Below are 20,694 nucleotides of genomic sequence, written 5' to 3' on the forward strand. Positions count from 1 at the left end.
TTTAGAAAATGGTGTATGTTAGCGTGATTCCTATGTGGTTACATTGTGCTAGATTAAAAAAAGGTTTTTCATTTGAAAAATAAGATTTAGTAGAGGAAATAAAGTTTAAATTATTCATTGGTCCTTGTACTACTAGTTATCAGCTGATTTGTCTACATGATTTCTTTGGTTTATATAATTTGTGTTCATTCCAAATATGGCAATTTGTGAAAACCTATTTTATTTATTAAGTTAGTGATGCTTTGTGTCCTTAGCGGACAAAAAGTAAAAAAAAATTGGTAAATCAGGGCTTCCCTAGTGGCGCAGTGGTTGAGAGTCCGCCTGCCGATGCAGGGGACACGGGTTCGTGCCCTGGTCCGGGAAGATCCCACATGCCGCATAGTGGCGGGCCCGTGAGCCATGGCCGCTGAGCCTGCGCGTCCGGAGCCTGTGCTCCGCAATGGGAGAGGCCGCAACAGTGAGAGGCCCGCGTACCACACACACACAAAAATTGGTAAATCAGAATCTGGTTTGTATTATTTTTTTTTATTTATTTATTTTTAAAATAAATATATTTATTTATTTATTTTTGGCTGCATTGAGTCTTCGTTGCTGTGCGCAGGCTTTCTCTAGTTGTGGCGAGCGGGGTTTACTGTTTCATTGTGGTGCGCAGGCCTCTCATTGCTGTGGCTTCTCTTGTTGAGGAGCATGGGCTCTAGGCGTGCAGGCTTCAGTAGTTGTGGCTTGTGGGCTCAGTAGTTGTGGCTTGCAGGCTCTGGAGCGCAGGCTCAGTAGTTGTGGTGCACAGGCTTAGTTGCTCCTTGGCATTTGGGATCTTCCCGGACCAGGGCTCGAACCCATGTCCCCTGCATTGGCAGGCGGATTCTTAACCACTGCGCCACCAAGGAAGCCCTGGTTTGTATTATTAAAAAAAATAATAATAAAACCTCTTCTGATTAAATAGTATGTGTTCATTGTAGAAAATTTGGAAAAAAAAAAATGAAAAGTGTGAAATTTAGTGATATTCTTTCCACATTTCTCTTATAGGGCTTGCTTGCATATTTTTATGGATGAGATAATTTGAGTAAAAAACAGAATTTAATGAAATAAAAAATAAAGACAACTGTCAAAAGCAAACAAGATATTCTTCAATAGGGAAATGGATAAACTGTGGTATTCAGTGAGAAAAGAAAATGAGGCAGCAAGCCATGAAAAAACTTAGAAGAACCTTAAATGATAATTGCTAAGTGAAAGAAGTCAATCTGAAATGGGTACACACTATATGATTCCAACTATGTGACATTCTGTAAAAGGCAAAACTTTGGAGATAGTCAAAAGTTAAGTGGTTACCAGGGGTTGGGGAGAAGGGAGGAAGGGGTGAATTGGTGGAGCATAGGGGATTTTTAGGGCAGTGAATCTCTTCTGTATGACACTGTAATGATAGATACATGTCATTGTGGTCATCATATATTTGCCAAAACTTGTAGAATATACAGCACAAAGAGTAAATAAACTCTAATGTAAACTATGAGCTTTTTAAAAAAACCCTAATTTGGTAGTCAGTGTGATAAACTAGACAGATAGATTTTGCTGTGTAAACATATTCTATCTAGATCTAAGCAGTGTTTTACAGTACAATCAAAATATCTCCTAGATCAGTGCTGTCTTTTTGTGATGATTGAAATATTTTGTTTGCTCTTCAACACAGTAGTCACTAGCCACATGTGGCTGCTGATCTCTTGAAACATGGTTAAATGTAACTGAGGAATTGTATTTCATATTTTGTTTAATTGTAATTACTTGGCATACAAATAGCCTTGTGTGACTAGTGGCTGCAATACTAGATAGTGAAGAATCTAAATTAGACAAGATATATCGAGAAATGTCAGCACTGATTAATACAGTTAAATGGAGTTAATAGTTGATTGAAAAACCTTATTGTAAATATTGGTTCCTTGCCAATTTGGAATCAGGTCTCCATTCTTTATCCTGTAGTTTTTTACTTTTGTCCTATCCTCAGTACTTTAATCAATAATTTGTATAAAGGCACAGTTATTGAACTTGTGTTCTGGACTGGTTCAACACTGATAGTGTTTACTGATATAATAGATTGCCAGAATCCAGATTTTAAAAGCTCTCTAAAGACTAAAAAAACAAACAAACAAAAAAGAAGAAAATGAAATTTATAAGGGATCTATTTGAAATTTGGGGCTTGAAAATTACTATATAAAGTACAGGATATGGGAATCTGCCTACTAGGAATTTATGTGGAAAAAAACTAAAACCAAATACTTTTACTTGGCTACACATTCAGTTTGAGCCAATAGTGTGATATTGTTACCAATTTAAGCTGTGTTTAGAAAAGTTTAACATCTAGTCCAGAGTTGTTTTAATCTCTGTGATCTGCCCCAATCAAATTATATTTGAAACGTTATGCTCAGTTTTGGATGCCATTAAAAGTAAAAGGCTCAGTAAAAGGTAGATTTCTAAACGAACCTGGATAAAGAATCATCAAGAAACCAAGTTATATGACTAATAGTAAGGAATTGATTTATGTTTACCTGGGAAGGAAAGAACTTACGAGTGAAGTGTGCCTAATACTTTACTTGGCCTTATCTTTAAATTTTTGAAGGGCTGTCTTGTAGAAATATTATTAAGATCATTCTCTGTAACCCCAGAGGGCACAGCCAGTGTTAGGTGAAAGCTATAGTGAGTCTGATTGGGCTCAATGTACGGAAGGATTTTTTGACTTTAAGCATCCTCTAGCAGTGGCATGAGTTTCCTTATGAAGTGGTCTACTTGCTGGTGGAAGTATGCTGAGTGTTCATTAGCCAGAAAAAAAAAAGTCAATAACAGCAGTAAATATGTATAGAGCACCTGTTGTCAGATACCATGCTAATTTCTTTTAACAGACAGGAAAGCTGAGGCACAGAGAGCTTAAGAAAGTTCCCATAGTCATATAAGTAGGAATTGACAAAATTGATAAACTTAGTTCTGAGTCCAAGCCCGTGTTCTCAGCTGTCCTGTTTTTCGGACTCCTTTGGCAGTAATTATTGATTTTTGAGAGCTTTGTTTAGATGTCCTCCAAGGTCCCTTCTAAACTGAGCTTAGATGAGATGACCCCATTGTAGTTTCTACAATGTATGGGTGTATGTGAAAGCTGTGAGGGAGATTCATCTGGTTCTTGTATTTAACAGACTGAAATGGAGGAGACATACTGGTGGTTGTCAGGAAGGTTAAGGAAGCTGTGATCTAACCAGTGCTTAAAGTTTTAGTTGAAGCAATGGTTTCAAATCTATCGCTGCTTTTTACAGAACACTAGGATATATTGTATTTAGTTTCACCATTGAACCAAGAATAATTTTACTAGCAGAAGTTGGAGTTAGAATATATGCATGCACATATTTACAATCATGAGCACACTTTCTTGAGAAAAAATGCTGAAGTAAATATACATGTCAGATATTTGTGTTAATATTTGTTGTATGTTCATTTATTTCCTGACAAGTGATAGTTGATTATCCATACTTTTGTAGTATTTTCTTTGAATTATTATTCTATCATGATTGCTTTTAAATGATAAATGCATTAGTATTATGTATAATTAGCAAAGATTCACTGAATATTTCTTCAGATGAAGACTGTGAAAATGTTTGCTTTAGACGTAAAGCACTTAATTACTTGCCTGGGACATAACTAGTGTACAAGTATTAGGTTTTGTTATCATTTTCACCGTGATACAAATTATTTTGTGTACTTTTCTTACTCCCGTATTTGATTATGATTCATTTACTTTGGTAAAACTAAATACCTAATGTTAATTACTTATATGCAAGGCACTGTGTCATATACATTTACATACATTATTTAGTTCACATCACAACCCTGTGAAGGGTATGTATGTACTCTTATTCCCACTTTACAAGTGAGAAAAGGAGGCTCAGCGCAGATGTCTAAGCTCCTAAAGCCAATGAGAAGCAGGCTTATGATTTGAGCCCGGACTGACTTTCTCCTAACCTAAACTGCTGTGTGTTACTAGTGTTCATAAGCTTGGTAAACTATTAAATTAAGTTGACTGACAGGGGGTAATATAAAGTAAAAACTGAGTTGCTGATGTAGAATGCACTTACACAGAAGTTTTGAAAATATGAGTAGCAGTGGTATCAGTGGATTGTACCTAATCTGTATTTCCTTACATTCTATAATTATAAATTAAATATAATTTAATATTTAATATATTGAATAATTTATATATTTAGTATAATTTAATTTATAATTTACATATAATTATATGATTTAAATTATAATTGTATAATTTAAATTATAATATTATAATTCTACTGACCATTTTCAGAAACACCATTCATGTAAGAACATTTTCAGAAAAAATATTATATTAAATATAAATATTGGTTATAAGATATATCCAAATAAGAAAACTTAACATTGTGCAAAACTTTCATAACAGAATGATACTTTAAAGCATTGGCCTCCAAACTTTTTTTTTTTTTTTTTGGCCCAGCCGCCCCGCGGCACGCGGGACCCTCCCGGACCGGGGCACGAACCCGCGCCCCCCGCACCGGCAGGCGGACCCCCAACCACTGCGCCACCAGGGAAGCCCAATGTAATTGAATATTCATCAGTATTTTTGACTCTTAGTGTAGCACTTTTTGATGTTTTGAGGTTCTGCTGTGTTCAGTTCAATTCAGTACCTCATCTTGAGAACAATGGAGAGCAATTGGAAGTTTGTTGGCAAGGGTTGGAGGGAAGGTAGCATACGTTGATCAGACCTACATTTCCTAACATCTGTCATTGCTTTGTGGAGAATGGATTGGAATGTGTTTTGGATAGATGTGCAGAAACTATTTAGGAAGCCCTTTGCATGGTACAGGCAATAACTGTTTGGGATCTTAAAACAGACAAGGAGAAAGGCTTGAAATCTGTTTAGTAGTTGAGATCGAGAGAATTTAATAGTGAAGTGGATGACGGAGTAGGATTGGGTGCGATGCATAAAGAGGTGGTAAGGGTGCATTTTAGGCTTTTGTGTAACTGGAAGGATGGCAATGCCATTCTTGGAAATAAAGAATACTTAGAGTGAAGTGGGTGGAAAACCAAGAGATGGTTTTGGACGTATGTGGAATTGTGAGAGGCCTTAAGACCTCCAAGTGAGGATGATAACTGGACAATTTGTTAAATGAAGCTCAGAGTAGAGATCTGGGAAGGATGTGTGATTTTATGAGTTTTCAGTATATGCTTCCTAATGGGAGCTGAGGGCTTGCATGTGAACAGCTAAGGAGAGAACATGGAGTGGAAGAGAAAGCCTGGGATTAAACCTTAAGGAACTCCAACATTTAATAGTCAAAGGGAGCCTAAAGAAGAGATAGGAATGTACCAGTCAGAGTGGTAGGATACATATCAAAAGAATGGTGTGTCTAGACAACAGACTTGTGGTTGCCAAGCAGGAGAAGGGGAGGGAGAGGGATAGACTGGGAGTTTGGGGTTGGTAGATGCAAACTATGCATCTACCAACAAGGTCCTACTGTCTAGCACAGGGAACTATACTCAATATCCTGTGATAAACCATAATGGAAAAGAATATAAAAAAAGAATGCCTCTATGTGTATAACTGAGTCACTTTGCTGCACAGCAGAGATTGGCACAGCACTGTAAATCAACTCTACTTCAATAAAATAAAATAAAATAGCTTAAAAAAAAAGAATGGTTTGTCAAGGATATCAGAGGAAAAGTATGTTTCAAGAAGGATAAGGGGTATTTAGCAATGTGGAGTGATGCATGGAGGATGATCCAGGAAGATGGGACCAGAATAATATTCATTATCTTTATCAAATCTATGAATGAGTATCCTTCAAACAGAATGGATAATAGTAACAGATCTGCTATCCTTCAGACAGAATGGATAATAGTAACAGTTTGCATAGATATATCTTATTTTTACTTCCCTTTTCATGTTCTTTTCTTTAGTTTTTTTATTGTAACCTTCTTAAAAAGTATAGATTAGAATTGAACTCAGCCCTCTAAATATGGTTCAATCAGTGTAGTATCCTTTGAGATGCTAAATGGGGTTTTGGAGATACAGTATTGCTATTACTACATTAAATTTTTCCCTAGCCTTTATTACATTATTTATTCATATTGAACCTGTAAATAACCAACCCCCTACCCTTTCAGGATTTTTCTTAGGAATTTATTTGTGGGATAAGGTTTCCCCATCTTGTACAAGTACACATGAGTTTTTTAAACCTAATTGTGGGGTTTTATATTTACCTCCATTGCTTCTCCTTAGGTCTGGCCAGATTATATCGGACTATTTAGACAATTTTAAAATTTTGATTCTATCATGAACTAAATTAACACCTTTAACAAATTTAATTTAATATCTTCTAGTTTATATATATGTAATTGATAAAATTTTGAACAGGGCAGAGCCATGACCACTCTTTAAAGAACAACTTTAGTGGGTGATCTCCATATTGAGCATAATTCCATAATCCACTTAACTGTATTGTCCAAAAGGATACCTCATTCACATCAAGATATTATGCCTACTGTGCATCACTAGCTGTTTTTCAGAATGCCCGTTGACTATTTGCTAGGGAGAATGGTTGGTCTCTCTTTTGAAAGAGGTCTTTTCGGAACTTCAGATAGACTTATTTTTGACTTTTAATGAACTCTTTTATATTGACTAGATGGAAACAGAATGGAACTGACAAACCTTTTATAAATATGAATTTTATTATCGTTAAAGCCTGTTTTAGTGATTAAATACTTTGTTCAACATGTTTTGACTAACCTGAGAAATAGGGTTCAAACAGGACATTAACATGACCAGAATTGCCTTTTACTTGGAAATAATGTTTTGCCTCTAAATCTTTGAGTAAACCCATAATGCAAGTGTGTTTGTCATGTTTATTCTGTGGTTTCACAAACCCTCAGCATATCTGCATACCCCAGCTCTTGAACAGATTTATAGTTCTTATTTAGGCCCATTATAACTTTTTGTTACCAATTTTCCTAAGATTTATAGTATAATTTTCTGTGATATATTATTTAAAGGTTTTCATTACTTTATATTTTGCTTTTATGATGATGTAATGTGTGTGATTCATTTTGATACTGTGTTGGGGATATAGCATCCACTAGAGCATTGTTCCTATTGGAATAAAAATGATATAACACAGAATACAGTGGAAAGTGGAGTTTACCTTTCCTGAGAGATTGACAAACTACATTCATCTGTTACAAGTGTAAGAAATAAGGAAGTAATGCTGCTTATTAGTAATGTTAGTCTGTACGGGGACTTCCCTGGTAGTCCAGTGGTTAAGACTCTGTGCTTTCAAGGCAGAGGGACTGGGTTCGATCCCTGGTCGAGGGACTATAAGATCCCACATGCTGTGCAGTGTGGCCAAAAAAAATTTTTAAAAAACTTTAAAAGGTAGTCTGTGCAAGTTCTGCGATAATTTTTTTTTTTTGGCATCTCAGGAACATAGTCTGTTGGTTAATTTTTTTACTTTAATGAAGAACTACTTTAATTTGATAATTTAATTTAATGAAAAAGGAATTATAATAACAATGAGAACCCTGAGCACCTTTGTCTATTGAGAAGTTCCTTAATAGATAATAATGGCTTTAGCAAAATCTACCAGGAAAAAGATATTACCTGTCTATTCCTATTGTGTTTCCTTTGACTCTCATATCCTTAATTTATAGCCAGAGTAGTAAAACTTGCCTTTTTATTGTTTTGAGAGCTGCACTTCTGTTTTTTTAAACTCTGTAGTTGATGCCTGTTTCTCTACCCATAGCTAACTTTTCCCGCCTTTTTTTTCAATTTGATAGCTTCTGGAACTTGTGTCAGTGTATAGAGCAATGATCCAGACAGTTGTACCTTTACAGACAGTCACTCTCAGTGCCAAATTAGTTTGTAGTGCGAATCTTGAATGAGAACTGCACCTGCTCTCAGTGTAGATGAAAATGGCAAATGTTAGGGAAAGCGTAATTTGGGATTGCTTTAAATCTGATGGCAGCTGATCTCAGAATTCTGCTGGGGATTCTTCATTTTGGGTTATGGAAGTCCTGCTATTCAGAGCAAAACAGCCTTCTTGTCTCTTTTGCTAGGTCTTAGGTGTATTATTTTTAAGAAATAACATGCTCTTTGTGCTGTGATTCTATATCTGAGATGTTTTATCTAGAAGTTATCTTCCAAATACATTGGTGGTTTCCTAAAATTATGTTGGACTAAAAATTTCTGAATCTCTAATTTATCATATGTCAACATTATATTTCAAATATGCAAGGGTAGCTGCCACAATAAATCACATTCTTAATGAGGAAATGGTCTCAATTTAAGAATTAACATGTTCTTTGAAAGTTGATAGCATATAAAAGACATTTCATGCTGTATGTAGAGAGCATTTGCTATTACAATTTGTTTGGAATATGGGGGGAGAAGGTATCTTTGTAGGTATGTATTACATTTATCTTTTTTGAATTTGCTTATTCTTCAACATCACCCTTACCTTAAGCATGGGGCTTGTGTCTAAAAGCAATTCAAAACACTCACTTAAAATGCTTATCAGGAAAATTGTATTTAATCTTTATTTTTCAACCCTCAACAGTTTATTGGTTACTTTTAATATCTAAGTCATTTTGGTTCGTAGTTTTAAAAAATAGCTTCATTAATATATAGTTCATATACCGTACAATTCACCCACTTAAAATGTTTATAAAGCAGTGTTTTTTAGTATATTTATAGATATGTGCAACCATCACCACAGTCAATTTTAGAGCATTTACAAAACCTCAAGAAGAAATCCTAAGCCTTTAGCTAGTATTCCCCTACTCCCCCACCCCCTTCTCCCAACCCCCAAGCCCTAAACAACCACTAGCCTACTTTCTGTCTCTAGAAATTTCCTTATTTAGGACATTTCATATAAATGGAATCATAATGCATGGCCTTCTGTGACTGGCTTCTTTCACTTAGAAAAATGTTTTGAAGGTTCATCCATGTTGTACACTACTTCATTCCTTTTTTTAAAAAATAAATTTATTTATTTTATTTATTTTTGTCTGTGTTGGGTCTTCGTTGCTGCGTGCAGGCTTTCTCTAGTTGTGGCAGGCAGGGACTACTCTTTGTTGCAGTGCATGGGCTTCTCATTGCTCTGGCTTCTCTTGCTGCGGAGCATGGGCTCTAGGTGCACGGGCTTCAGTAGTTGTGGCGTACAGGCTTAGTTGCTCTGTGGCATGTGGGATCTTCCCTGACCAGGGTTCGAACCCGTGTCCCCTGCATTGGCAGGCGGATTCTTAACCACTGCGCCACCAGGGAAGCCCTACTTCATTCATTTTTATGGCTTAGTAATATTCTGTGGTGTGGATGTATACCACATTTTGTTTATCCATGCATGAGTTGATGGGCATTTGGGTTGTTTCTACCTTTTGGCTGTGTTAATAGCCCTGTTTGTGTGTAAGTTTTTGTTTGGACACATGTTTTAAATTCTTCTGGGTATATACCTAGGAATGGAATTGCTGGGTCATATTGTAATTCTGTGTTTAACTTACTGAGGAACCAGAAAACTGTTTTTCACAATGGCTACACAACTTAGTATTCCTGCACTGTATGAGTTTTCTCCACATCCTTGCCAACACTTATGATTTTCCATTAAAAAAATAGTTGTTCCAGTGGTTCTTCTTTGCATTTCTTTGATGACTAATGATGTTGAGCATCTTTTCACGTGCTGATTGGCCATTTATATATTTTCCTTGGATAAATTCAGATCCTTTGCTCATTTTTTTCATTGGTTGTCTTTTTATTAGTAGTAAGAATTCTTTATATATTCTGGATACAAGTCCTTTAACAGATAGATTATTTGCAGATATTTTCTCCCATTCTGTGAGTTGTTTTATTCACTTTCTTGATGGTGTCCTTTGAAGCAGATGTTTCTTATTTTGATGAAGTCCAAATTATCTGTGTTTTGTTGCTCATGCTGTTGGTGTCATATTTAAGAATCCCTTACCAAATCTGAGCCCATTAAACTTACTTCTGTAAAGAGTTTTATAAGTTTATATGTTAAATGTAAATCACTGATCCATTTCGATTTAATTTTCGTATATGGTATAATGGTCCAACTTCAGTTTATTTCATGTGGCTAGCGAGTTGTCCCATCATTTATTGAAAAGACTGATCTTTCCTAACTGAATGGTCTTGGCTCACTTTTTGAAAACTTTACTTATTTATTAGTTCTAATAGTATTTTAGTACATTCTTTAGTATTTTCCACATAGAAGATCATAGTGATCTATAAATAGAAATAGTTTTACCTCTTAATTTTCAACCTGGTTGCTTTTTATTTCAAATGTGCAAATGCACGTTTTTTTGTCTTGTTTCTGTTCTTAGTGGGAAACGAATCCAGTGTTTCACCATTAAGTATGTTGTTAACTGTGGGATTTTCATAGGTGCCCTTTATCAGGTATTAGAAGTCCCTTTCTAGTCCTAACTTGTTGAATGTTTTTACCATGAAAGGATGTTGAGTTTTATCAGATGGTTCTTCTGCATCTATTGAGCTGATCTTGTGATTTTTGCTTTTTATTCTATTGCTATAATATATAAATTGATTGTCTTATGTTGAACTAACCTGATATTCCTGACATAAATCTCACATTGTCATAGTATATAGTTCTTTTTATAAATTGCTGGATTTGATCTGGTTTGCTTGTATTTCACTGAGGATTTTTGTGTCCATATTCCTAAGAAGTACTGGTCTTTAGTTTTCTTATGACGTACTTATTTGTCTGGTTGTGGGGTCAGAGTAATATTGACCTCATAAAATGTGTTGTGAAATATTCTTTCCTCTTGTTTTTGGAAGCGTTTGTGAGGAATTGGTTTTAGCTTAAAATGCTTTGTAGAATTCATCATTGAAGCCATCTGGACCTGGACTTTTCTTTGTGGATGTTTTTTGATTATTAATTTAATCTTTCACTTGTTTTAGGTCTATTCAGGTTGTCTGTCTTGAGTTAGTTTTGGTAGCTTGTGTCTTTCTAGGAATTTGTCCATTTAATCTAGTCTACCACCTCCAGGGCTTGTTACTGTCATTTGCTTGTTTGTTTAGTGACCTGCTGGATTATTTTAGTGCAAACAGTTCCTTCTACCCTCACTCCACAGTGTTGAGCTTCTGATGTCGTTCCCCAGGGAGCCGCACCTGTGAGTATACCCATAGTCACTTTGGGATGAAGGTAGTGTCAGCACAAACAACCGTTTTCTACGCTTCCCTTGACTCCATTCAGCTGTTCAGATCGGGACTTGAACCCACATGTGATCTTTACTAATTCCCAGCTGACCATTCTGATGTTTACAAAAATGCCCCTGGGACATAAATTGCTCCATAAACTAATCCAGTAAATTTGTGACCCCTTTGAAGGAATAATTCCAAAGGTCAGTGTTGATATATAGTCTCACCCCAAGAGGGTCGTCCCAGTTGTCTCTCCCCTCAGTTCTCTCTTGTAACTTAGTTGTTGAAAATGTGAATCTTCTAATTGTGGTTCACCACAACCTCTGCTCTTTCTGAGATAGCCCTTTGGCTTCAACTTCATGGCCTGGTTGCAGATGTGGTCTATTTCTTTGGAAGAGATTGGGATCTTTCTGTTTTATGGCTTGGTTCTACCCTCAGGCAAGATTTCTGAGGCAGAACTCTGGAGCTAGGAGTGGGGACAATGGAAGGCTTCTTTCTGAGTGACACCCCTGCTTTCGAAGCTGAGTACTTGATGGAAGGGGTAGGCTGTAGCCTAAATTCTAGGCTTGCCTCTCCTTGTGTGGAATCACTGCCCTATCAGCCAGAGTGAGAGTGATTTGATCACCAGTATTTTCCTTGATGTTTTGCCCAAAGATAAGGCCTGTCCACATTTGGGGACAGGGTGGAAGACAGGTGGCCTTGTGTTTAGGTAGTGTCAGTAAAATGAACAGCAAAAGGAAAATATTTACTAAATATTTAATGCCTTATATATACTCAACATAAATTCCTACTTTTAATGATGTTTTTATTTGTGTGGATTCTCTAAGAACAGTTAGAATTTGTTTAATATAAAATCTTCACATGTAGAATTAAAGTATAACATTTCTGGACAGGAAAAATACATATACCCCCAAACCATATATGAGGAAATCTAAAGGCTTTCTGGCACAGTTATTTCATACAGTTATATAATTGAAAGTCTCTGAATCCTAAAACTGGTTCTCTGACTCTGGAATCAACTTAATCTTTGGCAATCACTCTGCATAGGAGAGTAGAATATACATAAAAACTTTTAATAAAGTTACAGAAAGCACTTGCAGTACTGTGTTTCAGATTTCACATATATTAAGCATTGAAAATTATTGATACTTACTAATTGAGCATTAATAAAATAATAAAAATACACTTTAACAAAAAAATACAATTAATTGTTTTTTAAGCACTAAAAATTTGGCATGTCATGATTTATTAAAACATTATAATGATTTTTAACTCTAAAATGATAGCTCTTACTAGTAAGTTGTAAGAAAAATGGTACTCTGCACTCTATTTGGGAAAACCAGAATGGTATGTTAAAAAGCAAATTAATTTTAGAATTTCACTTGGTTATACCAAGAAAAAAACGAGTGTCAGAATTTTTTATTCTGTGATTTAGAGTTTTATATATAAATCATAATTATTTTAACAGTTGGATCATGCTCTTTAATTATATAATTGCAGATAGTCTTATGAAGCCGAAAGCTCCTTAGCAATGTGAAGCAATGTAACTTTCCTAAGTTATTATTTTTTTATGATTCTTTTCTAAATACTCTTTAGTTTCTTCTGTATTAGTTTAGCTTCATAACTGTGTTGAATAGGGTGTTAATAACTTGAAAAAATAATTAATTTTGAGGTAACAGTTTGTTTTGGTTTTCCTCTTATAAGCTGTTTGAACTGCTGGGACCTGATGGACTTGAACTTATTGAGAAACTCCTCCAGAACAGAATTACAATTGTGGACAGATTTCTTAATTCTTCAAATGATCATAAGTTGCAAGCTCTTCAAGGTAAGAAGTGTTCAGTGGTAATTCTATTTTAAAGGAAAAATTCATTGTTTAGCAGTCTATTTAATACAAATATACTTTTAATATTCTTTGGTTGATTATATAGCTTACTGATACCATTTTCTTAAGTAGATTTTAGGTGTGGCAGATTATGAAACAAGTGTCAATGCCCTAAATAGGGTATTATATCAGAGATTCTGTTTATGTTTAGGTATAGCAGAAGATTTGGAAAGGCAAAAAAAAAATTTAAGGAAATACATATAGTGCTTACAGTGGGTCAAGTAGAGTTATAATTTATAACCACTTTTATTTTGAAAACTTTCAGACCTTACTAGTGGTGCAAGGATAGTGTAATGAATACTGACATACTCTTCATGTAGATTCACCATCATTAACATTTTGCTTCTAACCCCCCATTATCATTCTCTCTACACACACACACACACACACACACACACACACACACACACACACACACACACAGGCGTATGCACATATGGACACACACATATACAAATTTAAAATTTTTGCTGAACAATGACTAGAAGTTGCAGACATTATAATACTTCAGATATAAAATTTCAACATACAATAAGAGTCTCCTGCTTACCTGCAATACAGTTATCACACCCAGAAAGTTGAACATACATATAGCTATGTATTACATATGTTTGAAAACCCCAGAAGAATTAGAAAGAGTTGTCAAGGAAGCTAAAAAAAATTTATTTTTAAAAGCCTGACTTACTATGAGACAGCTGATGCCGAACTCAGGTTTTAGGTGGTAAGTAGGAAAACTGAGTTTCTTACCTTTACCCAAATGTCTTTGCCAGCTTTATAAATAGTTTGGAATTTTTAAAAAGTGCATGGGCATAAGAAATTAGACCCCCTTCTTCAAACTAGTCAACATTTACCCTTCTTTTATGTAAGTGAAGTCACCTTTTCCTTATGAGTGTGGCACTGAAAGGAAATTACAAAAAGAACCTTGATTTAAATCCAGAATTTCTTATGGGTTTTCTTTATCCTACACTTTGATTACTGATAGTTGCCTTGGAGTTACTTTGAGATTTCTAGAAACTTTGAAGATTGGAGTTAGCCACTTTGTCTTTCTGCAAGTCTCTTGGTTCTTTAAGTATATTGAACACTTATAAACTACCTTGCTGTAAGAGGATTTTCACCTGTTAAACAGTGCTTACTCAGACATTGCAATAAGCCAGCAGAACTTAGGAGCATTTAAAATGTGTATCTGCCAGAAGAAAAGGAATGAATTTAAATATCTGGTCTTGCGATGTAATTTCTGAGGATTTGATGTTCATTTTGTCAGCCTTTTAAGTGCTGATACGTACTGATTCCACCTTTTATTAGTGCTAATTTATTAACGAAAAGTTCAAAATGAGTTCAGCTTCACATATTTTTTTAAGAAAGCTGTGGATGATGAGTTAATGTTTTATAGTTTCATTATGTCCATTTTTGTTTAACGTTTATACACAAACTTTATTCTACTAGGATAACTTTAAGAAGCAACACACTTTTCAACCTGAAACCAAATATTAAATTTGAATTATTAAAAAATATTTGAACCATCAGTCTGCCCTGAAATATTTTCTACTCTTCTCAGTCGGCTTTTACTCTTTTAGTCTATGCTAGATTGTTACTAATATTGCTACTATTTAAGACTAATAATTATACCATAGAAAATTGGGGGCATTTAAACAAACTTCTTCTAAGGACTGTGGTAAAAGAAGAGCTGACAATGAGCATATTAGGTTTTTTGTGTATCTTCATTAAAGATGATTTTCCTTATTTTTGGGGGCAGGGAGAAAGAAATATTCTTGAAGAAGATAATCATTAGACTCTTACTTTATCACTGTTCTCATCCATTTATATCTTTTGATATAAATTTTATATTAACGATCCTTCAAAATTCTCTTAAAAATGCCAAATTGTATTTGTATTCTCTATTAAACTACCTTAGTAAGACAGCTGCATCCTACTTTTTTCTCTGTTCCACAAAATCATGGTCTTAGAGAGCAATAGCTTTCTGCCATTTAGCATTTTCTAGCTTTCATACTGATTTCTTTGAATCCTTTTATCCATATATATATACATCCACCCTACTTTATCTCTGTTCTTATAACCAGGAAATGTAAGGTAGGTGAGAAGTGGGTGGGTATAGTGTACTCACTGCTAAATTGAGGATAGTTGTGAATTAAATTCTGTTTTGGGGATGGTTGTAGAGAATGTTTAGTACGAGGTGTATCATAAAATAAAAATTAAGTTAGCTCATGCTGTCAAATGACAGTGTTTTGAGTAGTTATACAAGACTTTTTCTGTCATAACATTTTAAAAGGATACAAGCTCTATGTGTTCTTCAGTAAAATTTTGTTTTAGAATTGCTGTTAAGCTTATTCGTTTCATTTCTTCTTGTCAGTCTCTACAGTTAACTGAACCCAATAAGGAGAATCATGCACTTAAGCATTTGTGCTTTATAACTTGATTTTTAAAATCACCTATTATGTTCAGTCTTATGGGATTTCAGTATATTCTGATTGAGGCCTTATAAAGCTATCAATGAGGTAGACATTTTCTTCTTATAATTTTAATTTCCTTATTTTGATGATCACAAATGTGTCCAGTAGTATTTTGTTACTGTCACATTTGTTTAAAATGTTAATGTCATTAGTATAAAATATAGTGTGTCACCCAAAGTATTTAGTTTCACATACAAAATGTTTAACATTCATTTATAGTAATAAGTACATGGCATTATTCACATTTTAAAAAATCCTGCTTAATATCTATGTCGTTGAATGTGTGACTTTGAAAACAGGTTAATTTTTTTCATAGTTCAGAGTACATTTGAAAAATGCCAGTATGTTGCTTTCTTTCTCTAACACTGAGAGTTAGTTGGTTATAAATTCAATCATTATAATAGTATATAAGATTTATTTACAAAGTAAAACATATAAGACTTAGTTAGAAAAATGCTTTTGAGCTATAAAATGTAGTTCTAATATAGATGGGATTATATCTTATTTCATAATTTTGAGATGTAATAAATCTTTCTCACTTTCCTTTTTGCGACTTATAGAGCCATTATACGGAGGGGTTATTTCATGTGATTGAGAGTTAAAATGACTTACTCAAAATCATGTAATGAGATAGTGACAGATGCCTGAGAATTGTGAAGATTTGACTTAGAAAGCTAATTTCCCCCTCCTGATGCTGTGCTTATTCCTTCCTTGTTCTGTATTGGATCTTGGAAGTTGATAAAGTAACTCGCACTGTGCTCCTTCAGAGTATGGACCAATTCCATTCTTCATTGTCTTCCTAGCCTAGCAGCAGTGCCTGGCACCTAGTAGGTCCTTAACACAGTAACAGTATTGACTTGGTTTGCTTTCAGTGACATTCCTATCAGTTCTTTTAGGGCTGCAGTGAGCCGAGATACTACTCCTTGAAAAGATTGAATTAAACACGGAAAGTAATCCTGTTGGAAGAAAATTTTTCCTGTATATTGAGTTGACCAACCACAGGTTTAAATTGTACCTTGTAAACACTGAGCTTTGATTGACCTGATTCCTCTTAGTGGTTCTAGACTTCTTCCATTTAAAAAAAAACTGCATTTCCCAAATCAAAACTACAATGAGGTATCACCTCACACCAGTCAGAATGGCCACTGTTAAAAAGTCTACACATAATAAATTCTGGAGAGGATGTGGAGAAAAGCAAACCCTCTTGTGCCTTTGGTGGGAATGGAAATTGATACAGCCACTATGGAGAACAGTATGGAGGTTCCTTAAAAAACTAAAAATAGAACTACCATCTGACCCAGCAATCCCACTACTGGGCATATACCCTGAGAAAACCATAATTCAAAAAGAGTCATGTACTAATATGGAGGTTACTTAATAAACTAAAAATAGGGAATTCCCTAGTGGTCTGCTGGTTAGGACTCTGCACTTCCACTGCAGGGACCTGTGTTCGATCCCTGGTCAGGGAACTAAGATCCCACAAGCTATGTGGCATGACCAAAAAACAAAAAAAAAAAAGAAAAACCAAACTGAAAATAGATTCACCATATGATCCTGCAATCCCACTCCTGGGCATATATCTGGAGAAAACTCTAATTTGAAGGGACACATGCACCCCAGTGTTCATAGCAGCACTATTTACAATAGCCAAGACATGGAAGCAACCAAAGTGTCCATTGACAAATGAATGGATAAAGAAGATGTGGTATATTTATGTAATGGAATATTACTCCACTGTAGAAAAGAATGATATAATCCCATTTGCCTCAACATGGATGGACCTAGAGATTGTTATATTACGTGAAGTAAATCAGACAGAGAAAGACAAATATCATATCACTTACATGTGAAATCTAAAAAAGAGATACAAATGAACTTATTTGCAAAACAGAAGTAGGCTCAAATAAACTCAAACAAACTTATGTTTACCAAAGGGGATGGGGAAGGGAGATAAATTAGGAGTTTGGGATTAACATATACACACTACTATATATAAAATAAATAACAAGGACCTACTGTATAGAACAGGGAACTATATTCAATATCTTGTAATAACCTAAAATGGAAAAGAATTTGAAAAAGAATATATATATATATGTAGTTGAATCACTTTGCTGTACATCTGAAATTAACACAGTATAAATTAACTATACTTCAATTTAAAAAATGGTTAAAAAACCTGCATTTCCATGAAAAGGTGGATCATACTGCTTCTTTATTTGCTTTAGTCATCTTTTAAATATATCCTGAGCTGTATTTTAGTTTTATTTTATTTCATGTATAAATTAGTAGTGACATACAGACAATTTAACAGAGTAAGGCCTATTACATAGGGAAAAGTGTCTTATATGTAAAGAATATCTTTATTTTATTGTTATGTTGACAGTAAATTCTAATTAGTATTGATAATTATTATATTTATTGAAATTATGTAAACAGATTTCAAAATTGTGAAATAGAAGTTTTAGGTTCCTGATGTTATATCCAAGAATTTATAACATTAAACTATTTAGTCTGTAAGAAGAAAATATCTGCTGACTTTTCCAAAACCAGTATACCATTTAGAAATTGTGATTTAGAAAAACTCTCCTTAAAACGTATAATTGAATGTGTCAGTTAAAAAAAAAAGAATTCTTAGAGCATTGTGCTATCTTATGTTTTGGTGAGAAGGAAAACAATGGTTTTCCTAAAGGTTAAGCTTGTAAAATATGATCTTAAATTTGCTTTGCAGACAATTGCAAAAAAATTTTAGGAGAAAATGCTAAACCTAATTACGGTTGTCAAGTCACTATTCAGTCTGAACAAGAGAAGCAGTTAATGAAACAGTATCGCCGGGAAGAAAAAAGAATTGCCAGACGAGAAAAAAAGGCTGGAGAAGATGGAGAAATTGCAGAAGGACTCCTGTGCTTTGATCCTAAGGAATTGCGGATACACAGGTAATAAAAGCCAGAAGCTGAAAAATGCTTGTGTTGTAATTGCTACTTTAATGTATCATTATCATTATTTAGTTTAGTTTTAACAACTTAGATGATTCTTATTTCTAGTCACGTTTTCTTACAAGAATAGAATTTTGTTGTATGAAAACCTAATTTTCTGGGATAAAAGATCAGTGATCCGCTTAATTAGAATATTCTTGGTTGCATCAACGTAGGTGAGAGATTTTGGTGCTGTGCACACACCACTAGGTTAAACTTTATGAAGCGTACACAAATTTATTTTGAGACTTTTTTCTTTCCTACCTTAATGAATACATTTTCCCATATTGTTATCAAGAAGTAGAAAGGAGAAAAATGAAATAAAGGCATTATTATACATGGTGTTTAAATATTGAAACCCATTTAAAAAAAGGAATTTACACTTTGTTAAATATCTTTGGATTGTGACAAAGAAAATTATAAATAAAAAAACATTAAGTCAAACTTATCAGATGATGTTATCTAAAAATAGTACCTGAAAATGTGTTGATGCTTATATGGTTACACAAAATTTCAGGATCACTAATAACTTCCTTTGTGTAGTTTAATTTCTTCTCTTTTATAGTGGAAGGCTGCATGAAAGTTATTATAATGACTTTGTTTTAGTATATGCTTTCCTTTGCAAGATAAAAATTACAGATTTAGCCTATTATTTTTGTATTTACAGAGAGCAAGCACTTATGAACGCTAGAAATGTTCCAATTCTGAGCAGGCAGAGAGACATGGATGTTGAAAAAATACGTTATCCACATGTTTATGATTCCCAGGCTGAAGCCATGAGAACATCTGCATTCATTGCTGGTGCAAAGGTATGCATTGGTATATGACCACTTTTGGATAACATGTCTGTTCTGAGGAAATGACACATTGATTTTCCCTGTTTCTTTTGTGATTCTAGTACTAGTTGACTCTTCTATGCTAAATTGTATTTTTAAATATTGAGGAAAATGAAATAGTGCAGTTTATGTAAAATTCTTAGCTCATGGTAGGTATTCAAAACATATTTTTTCTCCTCCCTTTCATTATTTATGCAGCTTGTGTCTTTGAGTTTTAGCAGTTGCATCACTTTTTGCCTAAACTTTACACTGTGTATTACACATTTTCCCTGGCTACATGACTACATTTGTCTTCAAGAATACCATCTAATTAATGTACACTTAAAATTCATCAACATAATATGGTTTGTGTGTTATATGAGGTATCTGATTCATGAATGCTTTGTGTGTGTGGTTTTTTGTTTTTGTTTTGTTTTTTCTTGTTTTCCTTTAAATTAGCTAAATTTATTTACCAGTGCTATGTCATAAAACAAATAGTGTTTGTTTTTCTCTTTACTTAAAGAATCTTTACCAAAGTAATTGTTCTGTTTTGTATTATTATTGAATTTTAATTTTTGATATTTATAGATGATTTTACCAGAAGGAATCCAAAGAGAGAACAACAAGATATATGAAGAAGTAAAGATTCCTTATAGTGAACCAATGCCAGTTGGGTTTGAGGAAAAACCAGTTTATATCCAAGACTTAGATGAGGTAAGATTATCATTTTATAAAGTTGATATTTTTGATACTTGTTATGTTTTTTAATGCATTCGTATTGGAAAAGTTATTTTTAAAAGTTAGTTGGTTAATACAGTAAAGAGATACATGCAGTTGGTGACTAATGAAGTAGGGGAGTTTAAATTAAAAAAAACACATATATACATATATTTCTTTACACATTGAACATATTTATGTATATTTTGTGTATGTATTTCTATAATTGTATGTTTATTTTGGTTATTTTAGCTAATATTTGGTTTAACCTACATAAGCTGAGTTAAGTAAACTGTTTTAAAGGATTCATGTATTGATAGGTCAAATGTTCAACCTATAATAAAATAGAATATTATTTGGGTCCAGGACCAAATTCCAAACTATTTAATTTAACTTTCCCTCAGCTTTTAAATTTTGAATAATTTCAGTCCTATGGAAAAGATGCATGAATAGTACTATTCTTACACCCTTTTGTCTTGATTCACCATTTGTTAAAATTTTGCCATATTTGCTTGATCTCAAAGTAAAATATTTCTTCATTTAGTTTAAAGTATATACATTATTTAAGGTTAACCTTTTCATCACCAAAATGAAGTTGCTTTATTTTCATATATATATG

At 33.9% G+C, this 20,694-nt stretch overlaps 1 protein-coding gene across 1 annotated transcript in view; it reads left to right on the forward strand.

The window, feature by feature from the left end:
• The window catches only part of ASCC3 (activating signal cointegrator 1 complex subunit 3), a 317,774-nt gene that overhangs the window by 19,761 nt on the left and 277,319 nt on the right, over nt 1-20,694 (forward strand). The window contains exons 4-7 of the mRNA XM_007469886.1: nt 12,923-13,043; nt 18,300-18,504; nt 19,211-19,352; nt 19,947-20,072. Coding sequence (XP_007469948.1) covers nt 12,923-13,043; nt 18,300-18,504; nt 19,211-19,352; nt 19,947-20,072 — 594 coding nt within the window. The remainder of the gene's footprint in view (nt 1-12,922; nt 13,044-18,299; nt 18,505-19,210; nt 19,353-19,946; nt 20,073-20,694) is intronic.

This window comes from Lipotes vexillifer, unplaced genomic scaffold (assembly GCF_000442215.2).
Source record: "Lipotes vexillifer unplaced genomic scaffold, Lipotes_vexillifer_v1.1 scaffold2083, whole genome shotgun sequence".
NCBI classification, from domain to species: domain Eukaryota; kingdom Metazoa; phylum Chordata; class Mammalia; order Artiodactyla; family Lipotidae; genus Lipotes; species Lipotes vexillifer.